Below are 26,282 nucleotides of genomic sequence, written 5' to 3' on the forward strand. Positions count from 1 at the left end.
TCCACATATTTTGCACCTACAACACAACAGAGTAAGACATGGTGAATTTTTTCATATCAAATAACGATAATGCGAATTTTGTTGCAAGTCAACCTTTAAAGATTATAGCAGATCTTTAGGGAGTCTGTTTCACAATAAAGATACGGTCTGGTAGCTTGTCACCAGTTTTGGTTGTCGGTGTAATGTCATAGTTTTATAGCTGATGCAATTACTTGTAAGCTCGCTTAAAAGAAGAGGCCATATCACTTAAGGAGATGTTTTTTGATAATAACCGTTGTAAAAACAAAATAGTTTTAATTTAGGGTAGTTCACTCATGCTGGCCATACTTGTGCATTAACACTAATGCTATTCAATCACAAATGTATATGGTAATCGTTATAAGTATCCAAGTAACTGTTGACTGAGCTAAGTGAAAAACTAGGTGCTTGGTCCATAGCATTGTTAGTCTCACATTTTTTTTGTCTGGAGACTTTGCAAAAAATAAAAAATACAAACCTTGCTACCTGTTGCAGGAATTTTTATCGTTGTCTTCCTATGAACAAGAATTCCTACACATTACACGATATTGACTCTAATTAGAAAACATTTCACTATGTATTGTGCTGTATTATTGTATATATTTGTTTATCACAACATCCCTGTCTGTGAATTGGATTTCACGTGTACAAAGTTCAGACTCTGTTTACGACTATTTTTGTGTGCCCAGGTCGGACATTGATTTCAGTTAGAGTTAATCTTCTCAAGACTAATAGCATTGTTTCAAATAAATACTGTCAGAAATCTGACCTGCAGAGCTCTTGACGAGGTGTTCTACAGATGTCTTTAAAGTCGCTCTGGTGAACTTTCGCTATCTACTATTACTCTCTTACTAAACCTATATTTTACATACCCATTGCTAAAATATGTCAATTATGAGCGGCTGTCTACTATTGTAAACACTATTGCAGCATTTGAAAAAACTAAACAAAAACACAGAATAATTCATTTTCGATTGAATTTATTAAAGATTAGTCTTGAATTACAAAGCTGCACACATGGTATGTTTTCGCTGTAATAAAACTATAGCCATCGACCATAGTCACAAAGTGTTTTTGCCTACGCTGATATCACAAGAACATTTGCAACTCATGTAGTATCCGTGACTACTGAATAATATGTAGGCCTAATGTATTGTGATGAATTGGCTAAGCTCAGCTTTTCTAATAGCCATACGCATTGAGCTATCCCGGGATTAGTCTAGTAATGCGCAAGCCAGCTTTCATGAAAAGCCAATGGTCTAGCACACAATTTCATATATAAGCAGCTGTAAGCCACTGTTCAAAAAAAGGGTAAGAATGTGTAACAAGAGAAGATACTTCAGTGAGAGGGAGAACAAAGAGCACAGAGCAAGAAACTACGAGTTACACAGACAAGAACTACACGACTGAGAATTATGTTCTCAAACATCAAAACAGCGCGGTTACATTGATTTACCTCTGTGCAGCTTTGTGTATACATTAGTGCTGGGCACGGGTAGTAATACTCGTTGAACTCGCGGGTTTATCTTCTCTCGAGTATCGGGTAATAGATTTTGGGTATTCCGGTCCTTCGGGTTCGGGTTTTGACTTTCGAGTTCGGGTTTTGGTACACGGATCCGTCGGGTAGTGTGAACAAAAACTCGGTCTATTGCGCTCTGCGCAATAGACTGGGGCCACAGGGCATTTCTGTGTTATTTTTGCTAAGGAAGCACGACAATGGGGTTTAACGAGTCTTTAATTTAATAGATAGAATAAACCATCTCATATCTTATTTACCATACCTATTAGAGATATTGTAGTCAAGCAGTAATTACTTGTCATTAAAAGGTGAGTAGAAATACCTAAATCCAATTTTATTTGCGCAATTAGCCAAATCGGCTTCGTAAACAAATCTATTCCTTTTTTAATACGGCGCGTGTTCGCTTTCACCGATAACACATAGGTCCTTAGTCGGTTTCCACTATCGCCTTGTTAGAAACTGCCATCAGCGTTGGCAGTACAGTAGTAGCAGTGAAAATTTAATAACTCTGTTTAAATGGATTACCACAGCTAGCTATTATGGATTACATAATTCATTATAACCAAGTTTTACTAAGCCAACAAGCCTTACTAACAGAAAAAGCCGATAATGTAAAGTTTTTTCATGAGATCTGGAGCACCATCTACAGAAAGTCAGAGGTCCATCGCAAACCAAATAAAGCCATCATAGCAACTAGGTGTTTGTCTTATGCAAATACCACACTGAATGCTTGACGAAAATTGTTAGTGAGTGGAATAGCCAAGAGTTTCTCAAGTTGCAAAGAATCTCAAACTCCTGAAAAAAACTAAGGTGAGATCATAGCAAACTCATTTACTTAATACTTCGATTAATAATATAACGACTCATCAATCAAAGATTAAATGCATTGCTTCATCGAAAATCTTGCGTTTCCTTCACCTAATTATGCATTTTCTAAAACAAAGCTGCTTCTTGTTTGAGTATTGTTTGTTGGTGTTTACTGTAGTCGGCTGGATCAATGAGTGATAGGTGTTGATTATAATGAATCATTGTCAAACTTCTCAGTCCATATTTTACATATTGATTAAAAGCTATACAATAAATTAATCTTTGCCATATGTATTGTTGCTGTGTCTTTAGACACTCCGTGTTTCACACAATCAATGGCTTAATGCAACTTGTTTAATTTGTTTAGGCTAAGACAGCAGCACTACATAACATTACATGAATTAGCTAGACTTATATTATTGGGCTTCATAAATAGAGTACCTATTGTATATTTTTGTAAAAAACCAGTAATATTGGATTATTTGTTATACAGCATGCTTCTGCTGATCGTTATTTAGACTTAGCGCGCCTATTTATAAAATTGGAGACTGTAATGCTTTTAGAAACGTCAAACCAATTTCAACACAGAGTGTAGTACCTTTATGCAATTGTATGATTATTATTTGACTGGTGGTTTGGTTAGTTTTAAATTATTATATTGTGTCATGCAGAAATTATACTGTATTATTGTGTTATTACATTTTATTCTGGTGTATCGTATTATAATAACTGTATTGTATTGAACTGCGTTGCATTGAATTGTGCTATAAGATTTATGTGTTGCATTATGTTGTGCAATATTATTTATTGATACATATTTCATTGTATTTTAATTTATTGCGTTATATTGTATTGTTATAGTGCTCACATATCAATTATTACCTTACAAAAGTATGTGACCTATGAGTTAACTAAATATTGTTGTGGCAAGAGCCAAAGGGTGTCTATCTATTTTTTTCATGTAGGGCTATGCATATTGCCTACATATCCAAATCAGTCTTGTACCTCTTCCTATTTTTAAGAATGTTTTAAATTTATAGCTACATGCTTTGATAGATCAGTTTTTCTGATGGGTTATGATGTATACTTATTGCACCATAAACATAAGCTCATATATGTCTATATGACAATTTTGTATTTTGAACTCATTGTCTGTAATGGATGTGATTCTTTACTTTGTAGTCAGCCGCCAGGGACACAATATGGCAGACATTTCTCGCCGTCAGCTTAGCCACTGGTCTGCCAGGAACCCTCTTCATACTTTTTACAATAGGACCTGTACAGTTACTGATTGACAGGCTATACTGTATACCTCATTGGATACACTGTGATCTTGTGACGCAGACCAACTAACGAATAATGTTTGATTTTTTTAATTAAATTATTACATTGCTGGGCAACATGTGACAAGCATAAAATATTTATTATGTTTCTTTTAGTACTTTCCGTTAGTACATGTTATTTACTTTTTATTTAACTGGCATTTACATGCGAAATTCTTTGCTTAGTTTTAGATTTATTGTACTGGTAGCATGTTAAAACAATATGTCTGCAGTATGTTCGATGACAACTAACTTTCTGGATGACTAATTAATATTATAGAACTTTGTATGTGTATCTTTGTACATTGTATGATTATTATATGATATAGCACGTTTACCTAGGTGCACAGTCTGTTTATCATGATACATTGAAAACTTTCAATTGATTCTAGAAAGCATATCTTGCAAAGTATTTAATAAAGCTATTACATAATTATAATCTTGAAGCTCATCATCACTCTCTATCTGATTACCATCCTCAATCCCCTCAATCGTTTAATTGCTGCAGTCTACACAGCCACATAGACTTGTACAAACTCTTTTTGCATGGGCAACTGGTCTTTTAGACAAACTGCCTGGGAATAGCTCTGCGCTCACTAGGAAAGCATTGCACAGATTTCCCATCATCGTCTTTACTCTAGCCAGAGTTTGTGGGATCTGGTGGCATGATTAATGGCTGAACTGTCCACTGCCATAATGCTGCTTGGTAATTGATCGTCATTAAATGCTGACGGAAAGAAGCCTCTTGGTGGAAGGGTTTTCTCATAAGATGCCCTTGGTGAGAACAACCTGTATCTGGCATCGGCTAGACTTGTAGAATGAGGCTGGTCATAAAGATGCAGTGTTGAGCGTGTTAGTTCGTTAAACAACTCTTTATCCATTAGACTGTGGTATTTGATTATAGTGAATTATACAATCCATGATAGATAGCTTGGGAAATCGGTATAAATAGTGAATTACAGTTTTCGATTGTTACTACCAATGCTGATGAGTCGCTCGGCTGACCGGAGACATACTACAAACCTAATTGCTATCGGGGTAATTTAATAGCCCCGTACTACAACATGACGTAAATGTAGGTCTACGGCTCTGATTAGCTGGTTAGACTGATTGCACACGGCATAAGAAAGATTTTATTTTTGTATTACTACTCAACGTTTAATAGCCAATTACTCCTAGCTTATCAACTAAAATAGCAGTAGGAGACCGGATTAATAATGACTAGGTTAAAACATGCTTAAATATTAAGCTACCATAGATACTATCTTCTGCCACTTGTTAACAAGAAAATGCCCTGTGGCCCCCAGACTATCTTGACTGTTAACGCTGCGAGTACGAATGTCCGTTGATAAAAACTGTGAAAATAAATAAATTTAAAAGAAATATAATTGCTTTGTAAATTTGAAGATATGTCTGTTTAGAGAATTTAAACGTAAAATCCATATCAACAAACCCGATACCCAAAAAACCCGTAGGCAAAGAAATACCCGAGCCTAGCACTACTAGCTACCCGACACTCGAAAAAACCCGAACAGAAGGGGGCAGGTCTAAACCCGTTGGCCAAGAAGTACTCGTGCCCAACACTAGTATACATATATTGACATTCTTGCATTTACAAGGGCAACTATTTAATTTTTTACATTCATTTCAGCATTACGCTTGATAGCATTGAATTGTATTTAACTGTTCTGTCTTTTCATGCTCTCGCGCGGACAAAAACTCGGGAACTCCGACTTAAGGTCTGGTGCTCTAACCACTACACTACTAAATTACACTATTGTGGTTACACTTAGATAAAGGGCAGCAATTATCTTCACACATTCAGCCAATAAAAAAATATGGTAACAACTCATTCTGAGCATAGTTTTGTTTTTGAAAGTCTCTTACTTGTTATCGTAATTTATTTAATCTGTAGTATTTAAGCTCTATAATAGGGCTTGAATAATACAGAGCCATACTTAGTCACCAGTCACCTTGCTTACAACAATTACAGTTATGCATGAGAGCTATACTTATTTAGTATAAAACAACTTGTACGCAGAACCCACTTGCGAGTAGCTAGTCAGCACAGACTTCTTTCACAACAGTATGCAAGAGCTTATTCGCAGTGGACAGCAATTGACTCAGTCAAAGCATAAAAGGCAGACCAAAAGATGCAAATCTCAACTTGATTTTGACCAAATAGAAATTACACAAATAGAATTACACTGCACACAATTTGTATAATTTTTACATCGCTCGATATTTTAATAGTGGATACATTGTGGATTATTAATAATAAATTTATATGACTTGGTAATTCCGTTAAATAACCATTTGTAGTGATTAATGCAGTATTTTACTAATTTGCTAAACTTATATGAATTATCTTCCCAAAAACAAACAAAACTCGTAGCAGATTCGGTCAATACTTTGTAATGCATGTACATGTATATAGAAAAATACATACAAAACAAGAATTGAAAAATAAGGTGTAAAACGAAGTGCAAAACTGTTGCGTATCCTTGTTGCGTATCCTGGATGCTAATACAAAAAGGTGTAGGCTCTCAGACATTGTAAAAAATGATAATTTAGTTGTCCGATTCGTTGAGCATCAGAATCCCAACCTTTGCTTTCCAAGAAAATTAATTTTACTAAAAGTCATCTGGAGTTTCGAAGCACCTTTTACTACAAATAACCTACGTGATTGTTGGGCTCGTTACGACCTCATTAACGCCTGCCACGGTTCCGTACTGCTATTACTTCGGAAGAGTATAATGTAGTTCGTACGTACAGCGTACATGTACATATGTATACTAGTAGTAGATGCGTGCGGATTTTTGGCCCGCGACTTGTTAAAATCTGAGACCATAAAACAGCGATTCAACTATACAAAGTTGTAGGCTCTATAGAAGTTATGTTCGGTGTGAACCAGATAGTGCTTTTGAGACCCGTATAATAATTATTATCAATAGTTTTTATAGGCTTCAATTTATATTATGTAACATAGATCTTATGTATTATAAAATGATCTTTTTATGGCCAACTTGTTTTATCGTTTTGCTGCTTATCATTTTAGAATGGATGTATTCTAAATTGGATTTGAAATTTTTAAAAAGAATTGAGTTTGGTCTATATGAACTAGACCTCAATAACTATATCTCTTTTAACCCATCCCACCAAACCCGTCATGGAGTAGTCCACCCACATTTTAGGATAGACCAATATAGGCACTCTTTTTATAATAGAATGGCACCGAATGTTGTGGGTCAGGGCGTTGATGACTCCCTCAGTTTTTAATACGATCTTAGTGTTGCAACAAATTAGGTTTTAGCGTTCTTATCAATCATTTTATCTCAAATTTTATGTTCATATAATGCCCTCGGGCGTATTGGACAGATTCGAATATATATATATATTCGCCAACTAACATAGTTTTGTAAATTTTACGATGCACTTACATACTTTCCAATTGATCCTAAGCGCCAGTTCAAGGCATATAGGGTATATTAACCTGTACCGCCGTGTATTAACTGAGCTCTGAGTAAAGTGAATCAAAGTATAGTTGTTTGCATAAAATGAGGGTAATAAAGTGGTAAAAACTATATATATAGGAGTATTTATGTATCATCAGTCCGATTGTCTAAGGCCAAAGGTGATATAAATGATATATATATATGAGTATTTGTGCATATTAGTGAGTATTATCAGTCTGATTGTCTGGTTTTGACTTTGGTTTTGACTGGTTTTTATTAACTTGGTTTTTAATGCGATTGTAAAAGCTAAATCGTCACACATTTGTTCGGTGTTGGTGGCTAAATATCTTAGAATGCACGGTAGAACTACACAATATTAGTATCTCTATAGTGACTACTATTAAGTGAAAATGCATGCTAGATAGTTATTTTGGGGTAACAATACTTTTCATAATTCTGTTATTGACATTAAAAACTGTTTTTATTTGAACTGACAACACACCAAAATGAAACTAACGTATTCTAATAGACATTTAGAACTGGCAGGTCGTCCTATCTACTCTGGGTCTTTTTGCGGGTTGAGCATACCATATAAAACAATCGACTTAAGCATAGGTACAACGCCAAGTTGTTATACTTTTAGCAAACAAGCAGGCAATTAAGTAGACACAAAATAAAGCAGCACATTGTAAACCTTATTTGCACATTAACAATGTTAAATCAGCTCTATTTTATTTAGAAGCGTAACAGTAAGTGCATGAACTATTATATGCGCTATAGTTTCAAAGTGATTTCTCAATTTCAGATACACCACTATTTTTGATGCCGCTAAACGAGTGAATGTGGGAGAACGAGTTCGAAAAACTGGCTACTGGAGAAAGCTCTCTTCGCCTACTCTTTTTCTACTTTATACTCTGGGTTGCTTTGCCAATCTTTCTCACAATATATTACTATATTACTGAGCTTCTCGTAGACTGGGATGAGGCTACTGTAACTCAGACTGTGCCTAATCTAATAGCCGAGAGTGTTTTAATTCTAAATATTTTAGTATCATTTGTGGTACTGCATTCAAATTCTCACCGGATGTCGTCTGTTTGATTGCTCAACTTCTCTTTCTTATAATCATGGCTTCCTATAAGATATTTGATTTGCCAGCAAGTAATGCAATAACATGCATAATATTTTCATGTTGGGACAATACCGCTGGTCCAACAGCAAAATGCATGTGGATTCATCCTTTAACAAGCAAACCCGATCCTGTCAAAGTGAAACAACTTACAAGGCTGGCTTTAAAGACCGAAGTTACTAGAGACACTTTTTGTCCGAATATTGACTGCAACATGTACTGTCTTGTTGAGCGGTCCATTTGTGCTGTTAATTATTTGTTTGGTGCTACATGTAAGCTTAAACCTGCGACTACCATCTACTGTTTGACCTGTGTCTACAAATTGGAACAGAGGCCAGCATACCTTCGCTGGTCAAACATATTGGACAATGTTGTCAAGCAAGCTATATCTGAATACAAAGTGTTACTGCACCAGGTATCTTTTCATGTTAGTTATTTTTCAATCATTTTTCTTTTGCCTTCTGCGTTTCTCTCTAGCTAAAAAGTTAACAAATAATCTTGAATGTTCAACATTAAAATTATTTATACCACCAAAGTATTCATTACCTTATGCTAACAGTGTACACAAAAATTATTGGCTGTGTGATGAAAGTAATTATAAAATTTTTTTTATCCTTGTTGGTAAATAAATATTTATTAAATGGATGAGTTTGTTTGTAATTTAATTTCATATTTGGTCGACAGGACTTCTTACAGGGAAATATGGTGAAATCTAATTCCTTCCTTGGTGAGATGGTGGTGAAAGTTGTAGAACTCTTCCACAGGCTGGAAAAAGCCAAGTTGAATTTACAGGCGCTCAAGGTTTGTTACTATAAATTACAGTCTGTCATTATTGTGTGAACTGTTATTTTCCTAATTTAACCATTCTGTGCCTTTCTATTCCAGTACAAATATTGAGATCTGTCTCAGTTTGCACCTTGTAGTTTGTCCGAAGTTTATGGTTTTCAGCAACCCTGACTACGTTTTCGTGCTAGTTCCACTGGCCCTTCAGTGATAACATTTGATGACTGCAGTGTGTATCTGTACCCTGTAATCTTATCTAAGCCATAACTCTTCTGTTAGATCTCTCTTCATAGTAGAGAACTCACCAGTAATAATATTAGAACCTTAAATTTGTTATCTTTTTTTAACAAAACACGCTGATGTTCCAAGAATTCGTCAAGTCTTGCTTTTGCAAAATCAGAGCTATTTTCCTAATCACTTAAATGTAGGTGGAGAACACTTATTTTAATGATGGAAAGAATAGTAATGACCTTCTTTGGAAAGGAATCAATTCAATGCTGCTGACTTGTGGCAGAGCAATAGTTGTTGGCAGCAATGAGGAAGTGAGGGGTAAAGTTGACAAGGTAAAGCATTGTCTTCATTCTACAATGGCATTCGTATTGCATGAGCGAAATCACCATAAGGCAGTTTGATTTAAAATTTTGATCAAAATTAGATTTCTGGTAAAATTCGGTTATTTTACGTCAATAAACTGTTCAGTTTTGCTGTTTTTTTTTATTATAGTCATGGCAAAGCTCTATTTATGAGAAGTGGTCGTCTGCAAGATTGTTTGATTTCATCTTTTGACATGGTAAAAGTAAGATAATTGGAGAAGGCATGACCACCAACTGGCATAACAGAGTGTGCCTTTTCTACCTTTTGGTGGTGGTTTAGTATTCGCTGTTCTGAAAATTCTTGCTTCATTTGTACTGATTGTAGTGTGTGAGGAGCTTGTCTCTTATAGTACCACGAGTCTACAGAGATCGATGCTTTGTATGTGGGCAGCTGAATCAGCCAGTCATACCCAATGCTCTTGTGCAGGGTGTGCTCTCTAGTGAGGTAAGTCTATAAATCATTAGTGCATGTTGGTCTCAATATTGAGGTAGGTCTATGAATCCCGTTTGTAGGGTGAGTTTTCTAATGAGATAAGTCTGAGGCTCATGAAAGCAGAGTAAGCTTCCTAGTGAGGTAAGTTCATTGTGTCGGATTGTGGGGCTTGTTCTTTACTAAGGTATGTCTATGGCTTTTGAGTGTAGGTTGTACTCTCAAGTGAGCTAAGGAAGTCTATGAGTTTTGAGAGCAGAGCATACTCTCTCTGCTGAAATATGTCGATGGTTTCTAAGGCAAAACTGAACTCTTTTTTCATAGTATATTATGAAAGTATTGGCAACTTGACAGAAAAACAATATTTTTGATGTAAATAATGTTTTTATTTTTTCTACCAAAGGTGGTCAATAGCCATTCGTTGGTATAACATTTAATCCCAGTTTTCTCAAAAGCATCATATCAATGTCAATACCATGATATCGAGGTCAACTTCATGATATTTAGGTCAACAGTGTAATATCGAGGTCAACAGTATAATATCCAGGTCAACAGCATAATATCGAGGTCAACAGCGTAATATTGAGGTTAATAGCATAATATTGAGGTCAAAACCATAATATCAAGCTCAATTGTATATTATTGAACTCATTGGTATGATATCAAAGTTGACAGTGTAATATCAAGGTCAAAGTTGATAACACACTATCAATGTCTTCTTTGTACCAGTCTTTCATGTAGTTGAGATTTATGGCCTCACATAAAACCTCAATGCTGCAGCATTGGTGTAGCGTTAAGCAAAGATCTAGTTTACAGTGCGCCCTCGAGTTACGATGACCTTATTATATGATTGTTTCGCCTTATGATGTGGAACATGATGTTTATCACCCTCGCATCACAGCATGTTTTTCGCCACACGATATCAACAAAAAAGTTTTTCTATCCAAGTTTGGCAGTCAGTGATCTGAATACATCGGAATAACGAAAACGGCGATATGCTATTCGCCGAAATCCCTTCGACAACGCATGAAAGAGGTTCGATGCTCACTCTCTCTCTCTCTCGAGAATGGCGTTTGAATGAACTTGAATGGCGTTCTATTTAACAAACCTTCTTTTATGGTGGCGTTTAAATAGAGGTGACGTTCAATAAAAGGGTGGCATTCAAATTTTCAACTAGCTGCTCAGCATTTTTGGGAAATTAAATTTCATTTAACGAATAACGAACGATAAAATAACAACCAACATACAATTATAATACAATAAATATTTTACAAGACATATAATACAAAATAATAGGGGGATTACTGGTAAGTAATAAAATGTTTACTGTTGAAAATTGAATGATGCACCGCTATTGCAATAGTCCTCATCATTCTTTTGAACTTGCTCATCAGCATCGAATAGTTGGTTGTCATTTTTATTGCTAATGCCAGCATTGGCCCATACTTGTCGGAGACATTTCGGTCCAGTCCTAATCAGGCCGTCTGACCAGAGGCAATGAATCTTGTTATCCTCCGAGCCGTCTAGAGCATCTGTCAGCCCACATCTCTCAAACGACTTGACCATTAGCAACTTCAGATTCGTGCCTGTTCGACATGTCTACCAAAGGTTATAGGTACATTCTCGTACTGGCTGAGGAAGTTTAACACACAACGATGTAGTCGGCTCAAATGAGTAGTACGCATGTTCCAGGTGTGCTAGTTCACATGTTTGATGCGTGATCAGTGCATTTAATGTTAGTCTGCAAAACTCCATCGAAATTGCACTGGTCTTTTAATAAAATACCCCTTGTTAGGTACCTTTGATTACTAATTAGCGTGATGAATGTCAATGTGTAGCTCAAATATAGGTGGCCTTCAAATAAAGGTAGCCTTCAAATAAAGGGTGGCTCTCTATTTTTCAACTCTTATCATATAAGTTAAATTCGACGTTTATGTTACACGTGTCTCAAAAGTAAGAACTCTCTACAGTACATACTGCACCTAGTACATTGTAATGTTACATTTTATTGCAGAGCATAACCATTAAATACACTAAAGTTACTTTAGGTGACTATAGTTACCAAGGTTAACACATTATTTCGTTACTAACTTTTAATATGTACAGTACGTATACAAAACTTGGATGATTTTTACCAGGGGGTGTTTGCATTAGATATTTACTATGGTTTTCTATACGCCTCTAAAAACGACGTTTCCGCTTCACGATACCAACACTGGAACGAATTAAAATCATATGGCGGAGGTCCACTGTAAATGGTACGTTTTTCGTGTTACAATGAGTACCTCTTACTGATTTCATTGCATTTGAAAGACTAGAAATAAATTAAGAATACTTGTTATTTTTTTGTAGGATCTGTTGAGTAACCCTAGTTTTCTGCTCACCTTGTATACGACCTTTGACTACCCTGTCACTATAGTAGATGTCAGCAAGTCAAAAGTTTTCAAGACTTCCAGCTACACGTTTCATGTCAAGCATCAGTCTTTAATTAGAGAGAGACAACTCCTTGAGTTGCTCTACAGACCACTCCAGTCGAGGTACTGTAGGTTTTTTCCAGCTTGTAGCATTAGTATGTACATGTATAGTATGCAAAATAAGTTCTACATGCTTCTAAATTCAGTTTAGAAAATGTGTGTGAGGGACCCTCTAGTATTAGTATTGATGTAAAAATCTTAAAAGTAATTTTTGTTAAATCTTAAAACATGTTTGTTAAATCCATGTATGCCATTAAAGCATATGCGCATGTACATATGTATTTACATATGTGTACATATGCATGTGTATGCATGTACATGTATACACGTGCATATGTGTGAGCTTATGTATATGCATGTATGTATATGCATTCATAAATACCGTAAAAGTTATACATTTTTACATTGTATATTTAATAATAAACTTACCAATGTCCAATCAGACGAGTAGCATTCTATTTGCTATGAAAAAACCTTGGTCTTCAACCCTAGTTGATTAATAATTAATTTATTTAATTCCATAATTTTGCCGTAATAATTCTACGAATGTCTTCTCATCAGCTTCACCAGTGTTTGAATTCATATTTTGTGGTTTTTTTATGTGACTACTCTTGTAGCACTGCTCGAATGTGTTGTTTGCAGTTTACCAGGTCTGTTGAATGACTCAAGTGCTGATGTTTCTCTCTCTACTGACATCTCTCCTGCAATCTCTTCTCTCCGTAAACAGGTTTGTACGTACTCTGCTCAGACTTTACCAGTTGTTTACTCTACTTTCTCTCTTGTCTTCTTAATATATGCATTTTGTCATTGTATTCTGCAAGCGGAAAGCTTAGTCTTTCATTTAAATCGTTTGTCAGCAGATGTGATGACTACTTTTTGCTTTTTTATAGTATCATATGCGTGAGTTTACTAGCCAAATGCTCAGCATTTCACGGGTGGTCAATTAATTACCCAAATAATTTGAGTCAACTCGTTAGCTAGTACAGTGGAACCTCAGTTCTCGAATGCTTCCGTTCTAGACCAATTCGGTTTTGGACCGAAAAAATTAAGATTTGTTAGTCTCGGATCTCGAACATAAATTCGGTTCTCGATCATACCGGAGCATGTACATTAGAATTAAACGTTCGGAACAGCTTCGAAAACAGCATGGAAACATTCGTTAACAAACGGAGAAGCGAGTTACGCTTCATAAATTCTTTACAAAAAAGGAAGGAACCATCTGGGACGACGTCCCTCTACCGAAGAGATTTGCTAAAGATACAACTCTTCCAGTCGAGTCACCCTAAATTGTTTGGGAGGAAAATTCTCCTTCAAAGATTTGAAGTAAACTTGCCATTGCTGTTTATATTTTCTATTTCACACGATTTTTTATGTAACTGATCTGTTGTATTTTTCGCTGTTTCCTTATCAGTTTCTATAATCTTTTGTATTGTATATTAACGTGAATGTTTTCGATGTTTTAAGAGCAAAATGTACGAAATTTTTACCTTTTATTTTCTGTTTTCATCATCATAGATAAAAAAATTTATTAAAAATAAACACGATCTATATCTACCCGTTTTTATTTACTGTACGTAGTATACAGTACAGTTTACGGTGTAAAATATTAAAAAAAATACGTTACCGAAGTGGTTATCTCGGCGTGGAACGAATTAAAATTTACATACATTAATTCTAAAGGGAATAATTGTTTCACATCTCGAACAACTCAGTTTTCGAACAACCTTCTGGAACGGATTACGTTCGAAAACCGAGGTTCCACTGTAGGCTAAATCTTTACTAAAACAATAGCAGTGTTTTAAGCCAGCTTATAATCGTTATGCATAATGATCAACTGTGCTACTAAATAATCCCAACTTGTTAATTTTAACCAATTGTAATCACAATTTTTCATAGCTACTGTGAGTTGAACAATTGTACTGTACACTCCACACTGTATACATTCCACTTAATGTAAAGAATTTGTGAAAAGTTGTTGCTTCGTATTACTTAAAAATTTCCATACAGCGTCAAGTCGAGTTCTAAAATTTGGATTGAATAGCAAGGATCCCATTAAAACCTCTAGTTGAACGTCACCTCCGTTGGACACACCACTTTGACAATCTTTAATCTTTACGAACTCGTAATATCAATTTATCAGGAGAAGTGTCCACAAAACCGTATTTACATCAATAACAATTAATTCTCTTGTTGTCCAACCACGAAGCTTTGCGTTTTTGTTTTTTTTTAACTTTTAAAGCAACACCATAAAAATAATTAATAACTGTCTTAGGCTAATAGTAGTTCTTTGTTTAACGAGGCCTTGATACTTCGAAGTATATGTATTTAAAAACGGTTTACACTTTCGATGGTAGATGAACGACTAGTTTTAGGTTGAAGGTTGTGTTTAGCGAGCAAAGATTTTACGCATCGCATTTGTGCTAAATGCAATGTGTAAAAGTATTGCTCTTCCAAAAAATTGTTTGGATGCAAATATTGACTAGTTCAGCAGCGCAGAAGAAAAGTTGAGGTCTGAAGATGTTGTGGAAGGTATTGGATAACAAGATGTTCGTTCCATCGAAAGCAACAATCAGAATGCAGCTATCCAAGCAAACGATGCAAATATTTTTGTTTTCCAAATGGTAATTTTTGTTTCTGCATGCATTATAATTATGTGTTGTTTATGTTACTTGTTTTTGAATATATATTTGTAGCATCTAATAGATTATTGTATAACTTATAAGCTTGCAGATTTATAGCATACTGTTTGATAATATCCTTGCGGTTATATAGACTCGGCTTACAATAGATCGACGCTCATAACTCTTCTTCTGTTGCACATAAAAAGCTATTTGTGGCTGCAGACTGTAGCAAACATATCAATGAGTGCAATGAGCCTTTATGCAACATTGTTAAATATAGCTATAAAATAAAAATATGTTTTCAAATTTAGAATGAAATAAAAATTCGAAGTTCCAAATAATTGCAAAGGAGTACACCGGCTATAATATCATTGCAGGTTAATTACATGGTTTCACAATAAATTTATATCATTTTTGCAAGGTTTTAACAAAATTAACATACACACTCAAACTTGGTCAATTTGCTGCTCACATCGATGAGAATGTTTGAAGAAAAATCTGATATCAAATAAAATGCTAAAGTAAATAAGGATATTTTTAATAGTTTATTTGATTTACAAAAGCTAGTCTGCTATTAGTTGTATTCCTTTAAAACTAATAGACGTGTTGTTGTCTGCTCAGTTACCTACATATATTACATGGAAACTGATAGATCAGTAGTTGTCTGCTCACAGCTGTAATCCGTTGACACCAATAGATTAGTAGTTGTCTGCTCAGAGCTGTATTTTTTGAAAACTAGTATAATGGTTTTAGTCTGCTTACAGTTGTATTCCATGGAAACTGTTAGCTTGGCAGTTCCCTGTTCATAGTTGTAATCTTTGGAAAATAAAATAAATTGTTGTCTGCTCATAGTTGTACTTTATGACTAATAATAGGTTGTTGTCTGCTTATAGTTGCACTCTATGGAACCGAATGGACGCATAGGCTACATTGACCAGTACCTTTCATACCTCCATTCCAAGGCTACCGCAATCATAGAGTATCTCTCACCGATTATGTAAGTCTTACCTACAGATTAGCTAGATATTGATTATCATCTATGAGTACTAGCTAACAAGAGTAGTTTAAAGTGGCCAACTAGTCATGAGTCTAGTATTTTAAACTTTACCGTGAATCCTCGTGTATAAGCCACCGCCATGTACACGCTCCGAACTTTGAAGGTTGTTTTTTGAGTCACAGTTATACAGTGTGTGTATAAGCAGTACCTGACGTTTTTTCATTCATTTAACACACTTACTTTAACCTAGCCATGTGTGTCATTCGCCGAGTCAACCGTCTCTGTCTGTCGTCACACGCACGCGTTGGCTAGGGAGACGGCATTTAACCTTTCAGTGTTCTAATCCTTGCTGGAGTTGTCTTACGCTTTTAGCAAATTCCGGTAAACAAGTACCAAATCGGTGATTACATTTTATAACACATATTATAGAGAGGGAGAAAATATTATGCCACCTTTAAATTTAAAGTTGTGAACGTTGCTTTGGAAACTACCAACGGCAATGCTGCTACAGTTTTTGCATCAATGAAAAGCACCCCAAGGAATGAATTTAAGTGCTGTAAATGTCGCGTGACAGTGTCCTCGAGTAATGACCTCATTACGTCAGCACAAGTGTTGAATATTTCCTAGCATGTTATTGTTGAATAAATTATTCTATCACTTGCAATGGGTGTAGACCCCGAATGTAGTGAGAAGTTCACAGATATAATTTTTAGATTGCCTGTCTAAGCCACAACCTAAATTTTTAAACAAAATTTTAGGTTCACAGGTGCTGCTTATACACAAGAACATACGGTTTAGGGCATATTACTATAGTTCATCTCATCTGATGCATTCATCTTCCAGTCTCTCATGCACCTAATCCAGATTATATTAATATACATCTAATCCTTACTATTTTAGCTTACCATTGTTAGTTCAACTTTTATTATACAGGGTAACAATTGGTTACCCTGTATAATACAAGTATTATAAGTTTGCATACAATCTTGAAACTAAACAGATCTGAATCAAAAATTTTACTTAGAACTGTCCATGTTCTGGTACATAGAACCACAGTCTATATCTTGTTATGTAGAACCACAGTCTTTGTTGTGGTACATAGAACCACAGTCTATGCTCTGGTACATAGAACCACAGTCTGTGTTCTGGTACATAGAATCACAGTCTATATCCTGGTACATAGAACTAGTCTACATTCTGGTACATAGAACCAAAGTCTATATCCTGGTACATAGAACTACAGTCTAAGTTCTGGTACATAGAACCACAGTCTGTGTTCTGGTACATAGAACCACAGTCTATGTTTGGTACATAGAACCACAGTCTATTTCTTCTTACATAGAACCAAAGTCTATATTCTGGTACATAGAACCACAGTCTATGTTCTGGTACATAGAACCACAGTCTATATTCTGGTACATAGAACCACAGTCGATGTGCTGGTACATAGAACCACAGTCTGTGTTCTGGTGAAGGGCAGCTATATTTCCTTACAGGCCTTCATCATAGAGTTTAGGTCTGTAAAATATTTGAACTTCATTATAGGACGTCACGTCATCATTAAAGAATAGAGAAAGTGTGAATATTATGATGCTTTATTATGTATCTTGAGGTGTTGACTGATGTTCTAAAAAAAGAATCAAGGAGATTGACCCACCAGAAGCTGAGATATAGCCAGCCAAACACAGGTCTACCTAATAACGAATCAGAGGAAAAACCCTTCAAAAAATCCCGAGAATTGTGACATATGAAATCGACTTATTGGACATGTGCCGGAGCTGCGCACCCTTACCGCCGTTACGTATACTGATTGTTTTAGTCTACGAGATGTGAAACGCTTCTCGCGATAGTAGAGAATTTACAGACTAGCTCTGGTTTCTCAGGGAAACCAAGCAAAAATTGTGTGGTAAAGGCAGTCGCCCACAACCTCTTGCCTTGATTCTTCAAAACAGAAGAGCAAATTTTGACTATTGTGCCTCAAATTTTAACTTGATCTCCACGGATGCTCCGAAGATTTTCTGTTCAACAAACGGCGCGTGTATAGTCTATGTTATACGATATCCGTGATTTGCAGTTTGTTTAGAATAAGAAATGGGAATGTGAATTTTTGTTCATTCATCATCTTTCTTCTATGTACCTACTGCAGCATTCAGTTGATTTTCATGATTATCGTCACTATTAACAGACTGTAAGTTCACTACAGCCATAATTTTAAAAAGAATAACTTGACCGTGCTGCTCCTGCTGTAAGATAGGAAAACGATAACTTGTGATTTGATTTTTCTATTTATCTATTATCTTATCTATGATTATTTTTATGATTAATATAATAATCATAATGCATATTATACAAAATAATAATATAACTGCGTATAGAATAAATGATGTAACTAATATAATTTGTAGAAAATTCCAAATGATAACTGAGATTGATGATTGATTCCATTATTAGCTATAGATAAAAAAAGTCTGGACAGCGCTAAAGATGAGTCTGAATAGGGAAGCTAAGTGGGAGAACAACAAAACTGAGCTGAACTAGCAAGATAGCGAAATATTGCGAAATAATAGATGCGTGTAATTATTTCATGCTAAAACTAATCTACAAAGCAATGATTCTCAATCTAATTGCAATCTAATTCTCAGAGCAATGATTGTTAGGCCCAATTTGATTGTTCTATACTTCCAAGGATTAAACCCATTAAAACACCGTGATTGTTATAGGAGACCTTAGACATTAGTTGGTTTAATTGACCAATGGCACACAAGTCGATTTCATACGTCATATATTGATGCTAATATGAGGATTACCAAAACACTTATGTTTTTTGGTAGACCTGTGTTTGGCTGGCTGTATCTCAGCTTCTGGTTGGTCAATCTCCTTGATTGATAAGTAAATAAATAAAGATAAATAATAAAGCATAATAATATCATACTTTCTCTATTCTTTAAATAGTAAATAGGTCTACTTATGAGTTACTGTAAAACACTTGAAAAATGATCATCAGTCGCTACACGTGTGTCTTCTAGGCAGGAGGGCAGTGACAAGCTTCCTAAGTCGCATCTGATCAAATACCAGTTCATTCATAAGGATGATGCAGACGTTATGCTTGCTTTGGCTGAGTTTTTGCTGCCAGGTATTTCAAATTTAATAATTATTATTTAATAATGGGATAGCTTCATCACTATGAGGGTAGCAGTTCATCTGTTGCTGAAATTGCTCACATGTAGACCCGTTCCTACAGTCAGTTGCTGGGTGTGTAATTTTGTATTGCGTAAGCAATATTCTCAGTCATTAAAAACCCTTTCTATAGCAGATAATATGAGGTGGGGTTTTTGTCAAGGAATAAATTTATGTTAGAAAGAAGGGTGTCACTCTGTCAATTATATTGTGGTATTTGAAATCTCACTATGAAGTTACGGTATTTCGTTGTCTGTAAATGATTTGAATATTCAATGTAAATATTTGAATGTCTACGGTCTATGATAGTTCTATGTACTTTCAAAATGAAAAATTTTATGATTTCAGTGCTAACTTTATATATTCCTATTATGTAGATGTCTATGATAGTTCTATGTAAGTAATAAAAATATGATCAAATTTTGATTAACTTCACATGTATTTTGCGACACTTTGTGGAGGATAACTTCAATTATTATTTACATTAGACCAGCAGTATGGATAATCAAATAGATGGTGTCTATATGCTGAGTTGTTTCTATATGCTGGGTTGTTTCTGAGGCTGTCTTTAAAAAATAAATAATAAGATTGGTTTAATATTTTGTCTAGCGTTTGATATTTTCATCTAGTTCGCTTAACCCTAGGGCGGCCCAAGGCTGAAAAATCAGAAAAAAATTTTTGCAGTGATTACGTCTTACAATCAATATTTGACAATTTTTGATAGTTTTACAATAAAAAAGGACTTTTTCAATGAAGTCAAAATTAAGCTTTTTATATCAGCAAAAGCAGCATAGTATAGTCCGGCCAAGACTCATGTTGTAATGCTTTAGTAGACTTCATACAAAACGCTTCTGGTTAGTGAGTCAGGTAATTGGCTGATCATATCTTTACTTGAATGAAAGGAAATGGCTATCTGTATGCATTGAACCAGTAGGAGATACAGTAGACCCATCGCATTATGGCCTCTTTTTCTTACAGATTTTTCGCCTTGCAACGTGGAACACAAAGTTTGTCCGGTGCCTCGTTACGGCATTTTTCCACCATACGACATCAATAGGTTTCTTCGGAATTCAAATTTGAACAGCATTACTAGTTCGTTCTTGCTGAACTAGTTTGAAAAAGTTTTATTAAGGCCGGCTAAAAGTTATAGTGAAAGAGAGGCAAAAAGCGCTACAGGTAATAGAAAGTTGAGACGTTGACAAAATTAAGTTTAGTAGAATGTTAATACTTAGCTTCAAGTGTGTGTTTAATAAGCTAAATTCATATTAGTTAAATATAAAGTTTGTGTTACGCAGCGTCACAAAGGTGTAGTGTACCGAGCGCTTTGCTGTCCGAGTCTCCCACACCTCGGTTACGTCTGTCTCTAAGGTGAGAACTCCATACCGTACTGCGCAAGTAATGTTGCATTTTATTGCAGTTCATAACCACCGAATAGGTAACTATAGTTACTAAGGTTACTATACCATTTTATTACTAATTGTTAATATGTACAGAATGTATATAAAGTTTTGATGTTTTCTCAGGGGTTTGCATTAGATAATTGCTATAGGTTCCTATACCTCTCTATACTACATTATTGCCTTATGATTCTAACCCCAGAATGAAATAAAGTCATCTGGTGGAGCTACTGTATGTTTACAAATAATCCGGAGAATAGTTTCGCTTTGCAAAAACTTTATTTTTTATCGCAATTTATTTTTAACAATAACCAGTCGTGTCAGACGCATTACAGTTACAGAGGTTTCACTAATTTTAGATCTGTGGACTTTGGATGATTTTTATTAAACAATAGTACTACTGGAAGTGATTGTTTTCATTTCAAGCAGTAATAATAATGCCGTAATCTGTAATAATATGGATAACTCACCTGACTTGGACACACTCACGATCATAGCAAAAATGGCCGACATATTGTTTGAGCTCATTCTCCAACCCGTTTGTGGTATTTTTATGTCATTGGCTCATGTAAAATTTTATGGTGATTAATTTGGTTAAAAACATTTTTATAGACTGCGGTTCGAAATTTATGACAATTTATTCGCACTCTTGTCAAGTATTAGGTTTTATTGCATATGTAATTATGTCCCGTAAAGAAATTAATTTGGTAACAAAAGATTTAAGCTTTTCATGTCAAAAAGAGTCAAAATTCAATTTTTTAGCATTCAATTTCCAGAATAACAAACTTCTTAAATAACAAACAAACAGAATAACAACCAATAAGTTTTTATTCTTAGTTCGTTCAAAAATTTCCAATCACTCTGCTCATTGCTGTTCTAATTTCGGCTTGATTTGTTCATCTTTTTTCACCTAGTAATTCTAGAATGATCAGTAAAAACTGGAATGTTTTCAGATCAGAATATTGATAAGTATAGTTGTGTGAAGTACAATATAATGCATTTATGCTGTGAATTTTGATAGATATTCTCTTTTTACATCTATCAGTTAGTGGATTTTTGTCAAAATATAGTTAAAACTATCTGCTTTAGCTAATTTTAACCATTTTAAAAGTCAATTTTTAACACAGCATCACAAGATTTTGGGTCCAAATTTGTGCTACTCTGCGATATCACTATCACTTGTCATGGCCATGTCTTACATGTACTAATACAAACAAATGCTGACAGCATTTTTCTGCTGCCTCTGCCATATCTATTAATAGCTGTTGAAATAGTCCCCACTTTTGCTGAGGTGTTCAGAGATCCATGTTATAGTCTGAAGCTTTATTGGGCTTCCTGCATGATTTCATCAACAATTACTAGCTATGATTACCCTATGAGGATAAATAATCTTACTTATGCTCATCTATAACTTGCTATGGTATCTTATGCTCATCTATAACTTGCTATGGTATCTTATGCTCATCTACAACTTGCTATGGTATCTTATGCTCATCTATAACTTGCTATGGTATCTTATGCTCATCTATAACTTGCTATGGTATCTTATGCTCATCTATAACTTGCTATGGTATCTTATGCTCATCTATAACTTGCTATGGTATCTTATGCTCATCTATAACTTGCTATGGTATCTTATGCTCATCTATAACTTGCTATGGTATCTTATGCTCATCTATAACTAGCTATGGTATCTTATGCTCATCTATAACTTGCTATGGTATCTTATGCTCATCTATAACTTGCTATGGTATCTTATGCTCATCTATAACTTGCTATGGTATCTTATGCTCATCTATAACTTGCTATGGTATCTTACGCTCATCTATAACTAGCTATGGTATCTTATGCTCATCTATAACTTGCTATGGTATCTTATGCTCATCTATAACTTGCTATGGTGTTTTATGCTCATCTATAACTAGCTATGGTATCTTATGCTCATCTATAACTTGCTATGGTATCTTATGCTCATCTATAACTAGCTATGGTATCTTATGCTCATCTATAACTTGCTATGGTATCTTATGCTCATCTATAACTTGCTATGGTATCTTATGCTCATCTATAACTTGCTATGGTATCTTATGCTCATCTATAACTTGCTATGGTATCTTATGCTCATCTATAACTTGCTATGGTATCTTATGCTCATCTATAACTTGCTATGGTATCTTATGCTCATCTATAACTTGCTATGGTATCTTATGCTCATCTATAACTTGCTATGGTATCTTATGCTCATCTATAACTTGCTATGGTATATTATGCTCATCTATAACTTGCTATGGTATCTTATGCTCATCTATAATTTGCTATGGTATATTATGCTCATCTATAACTTGCTATGGTATCTTATGCTCATCTATAACTTGCTATGGTATCTTATGCTCATCTATAACTTGCTATGGTATATTATGCTCATCTATAACTTGCTATGGTATCTTACGCTCATCTATAACTAGCTATGGTATCTTATGATCATCTATAACTTGCTATGGTATCTTATGCTCATCTATAACTTGCTATGGTATCTTATGCTCATCTATAACTTGCTATGGTATCTTATGCTCATCTATAACTTGCTATGGTATCTTATGCTCATCTATAACTTGCTATGGTATATTATGCTCATCTATAACTTGCTATGGTATCTTGTGCTCATCTATAACTTGCTATGGTATCTTATGCTCATCTATAACTAGCTATGGTATCTTATGCTCATCTATAACTTGCTATGGTATCTTATGCTCATCTATAACTTGCTATGGTATCTTATGCTCATCTATAACTAGCTATGGTATCTTATGCTCATCTATAACTTGCTATGGTATCTTATGCTCATCTATAACTTGCTATGGTATCTTATGCTCATCTATAACTTGCTATGGTATATTATGCTCATCTATAACTTGCTATGGTATCTTGTGCTCATCTATAACTTGCTATGGTATCTTGTGCTCATCTATAACTTGCTATGGTATCTTATGCTCATCTATAACTTGCTATGGTATCTTATAATCATCTATAACTTGCTATGGTATCTTATGCTCATCTATAACTTGCTATGGTGTTTTATGCTCATCTATAACTAGCTATGGTATCTTATGCTCATCTATAACTTGCTATGGTATCTTATGCTCATCTATAACTAGCTATGGTATCTTGTGCTCATCTATAACTTGCTATGGTATCTTATGCTCATCTATAACTTGCTATGGTGTTTTATGCTCATCTATAACTAGCTATGGTATCTTATGCTCATCTATAACTTGCTATGGTATATTATGCTCATCTATAACTTGCTATGGTATCTTGTGCTCATCTATAACTTGCTATGGTATCTTATGCTCATCTATAACTAGCTATGGTATCTTATGCTCATCTATAACTTGCTATGGTATCTTATGCTCATCTATAACTAGCTATGGTATCTTATGCTCATCTATAACTTGCTATGGTATCTTATGCTCATCTATAACTTGCTATGGTATCTTATGCTCATCTATAACTAGCTATGGTATATTATGCTCATCTATAACTTGCTATGGTATCTTATGCTCATCTATAACTTGCTATGGTATCTTATGCTCATCTATAACTAGCTATGGTATCTTGTGCTCATCTATAACTTGCTATGGTATCTTATGCTCATCTATAACTTGCTATGGTATCTTATGCTCATCTATAACTTGCTATGGTATCTTATGCTCATCTATAACTTGCTATGGTATCTTATGCTCATCTATAACTTGCTATGGTATCTTATGCTCATCTATAACTTGCTATGGTATCTTATGCTCATCTATAACTAGCTATGGTATCTTATGCTCATCTATAACTTGCTATGGTATCTTATGCTCATCTATAACTAGCTATGGTATCTTATGCTCATCTATAACTTGCTATGGTATCTTATGCTCATCTATAACTTGCTATGGTATCTTATGCTCATTGATCACGTTTAACTAAAGCTGACAAGAAAAATCACCTTATCAACTGTTGGGAGTTAAAATTGGACAATTATGCTGCAGCATCCTTTGATCTAACAGGTCTGCCTCTTTCCTTAGCTGAAAAATCATTATACAGTATTATTGAAAGGAGACATGGCTAATTATGATAGGTCTACATTTTACGGATGTTCCTGTAGGATAGGCAATAATTTATTTATTATAAATACTAGCCAAATACCTGGTGTTGCACGCGTAATAAAATAGGTTAACTACACAATGAATTTGAGTAACTTACCTGGTACGCTAGTCTAGGTAAGCATATGTTTACTAAAACAATTGCCGTGCTTGCAGACGAATTAATAATCGTTCCGCTATGCGTAACTGTCGACCGTGCTATCGTCGAGCGCTTCAAGAATGAGTATTTTAACCGATGTAATGAGTATATTGACTATTATTAATCACTATGCTAAGTTGGACATCTAGTCTAATGGTTAAGATGGCTGTTTCTAGGTCAGGAGGTTCCGAGATCAAATCCAGTTCAATATGGATTTTCATTACTAGATTTTAATCTCTCTTACTGGATACAAGGATGGAAACAAAAAGACAAACAAACATTGAGATTTATATAAATAGGTGTTGTAATTAAAATGTACTTTAAGGAATGGTATTGAGGCTAATTTCCATAATGCACGTTGTTAGCTCGGCAAACTATTGTTGTCTTTGTTAAAAATGTCTACAATTATAAACTATTTGAATATAGTTTAATAGCACATATGTTTGCTGAACTAGTTTTGCTAATTCAAAGAAAGTTCAGCAATTTGGTGCATTTTACATTGTAATTATATTTTCATTCAGGTATAAGTTTGGCTGTGACTGACCACTTCATAGACAAACCAGACAGAGATTAGCTCCTTTGCAACAGTTGGGGTCGAATGCTCTAGCCTATAACAGACCATTTCTCTCAATAATATAGTGGATATACTTGGGTTTATCCGTTCAGAATAAAAATTCCGATTCAATTGCATGTAAACTAATAGATGTTCGTCTTTAATGGAGTTACCTTCTCTTTGGAATAATTGATTTTCAAGCATTTACATGTACTGTACTTGTAAAGCATGACAACTGAGCTGATCATAAACTGATCATAACCGAACCATGAATCTAGTAAGTCAAAATCTGGTCAATTTTTTAGAACTTCTCATATTACCTAATGCCTAATTATATGTATTTTAATTGCTGCTAAATTATATATTTGCTGCATAATCAGAAGCTGCAGTCAAGTCAGAACTGATCAGGTGGTTGTTGAGTATGAAAATATATATTATTTTTTACACCTGCTACAACATGTCAGAAACTCGAGTTATAATGATTGTCACATTTATTGTATTTAGTTTTTGCTAATTATATTTATTTTTACTTTTTGTCTGTAATTCCTATTGAATATATACACTACAGAGTACCAATTTTAGTAGTTGGATAGATATAACTTTATTCACGCCAGTCAATTTTGTTTGCAGCAAATTAGACCATGAGACAAAGAACAAAAATAGTCAAGTAAATTATGTGTATTGAAAGAAAAAGCTCCTTTTGCATTCTATAATGTCACTGCT

The 26,282-nt window shown here is 34.7% G+C and overlaps 1 protein-coding gene across 2 annotated transcripts; it reads left to right on the plus strand.

Annotated features, from left to right (window-relative positions):
• Positions 1–7,931: 7,931 nt before the first annotated feature.
• Positions 7,932–26,129, plus strand: LOC137387496 (guanine nucleotide exchange factor C9orf72-like). Of its 2 annotated transcripts, none has more exons than XM_068073934.1 (9): positions 7,932–8,662; positions 8,932–9,048; positions 9,459–9,593; positions 9,949–10,068; positions 12,406–12,590; positions 13,170–13,254; positions 16,042–16,145; positions 19,172–19,278; positions 25,528–26,129. In XM_068073934.1, exons 1-9 carry the CDS (start codon positions 8,246–8,248, stop codon positions 25,578–25,580), a joined length of 1,323 nt encoding a protein of 440 aa, XP_067930035.1. In that variant the 5' UTR covers positions 7,932–8,245; the 3' UTR covers positions 25,581–26,129. The 2 variants fall into 2 exon arrangements, with proteins under 2 accessions (XP_067930035.1, XP_067930036.1); XM_068073935.1 differs by having other exon boundaries at positions 8,944–9,048.
• Positions 26,130–26,282: the final 153 nt, after the last annotated feature.

Source organism: Watersipora subatra, chromosome 2, assembly GCF_963576615.1.
Source record: "Watersipora subatra chromosome 2, tzWatSuba1.1, whole genome shotgun sequence".
Taxonomy (NCBI): Eukaryota; Metazoa; Bryozoa; class Gymnolaemata; order Cheilostomatida; family Watersiporidae; genus Watersipora; species Watersipora subatra.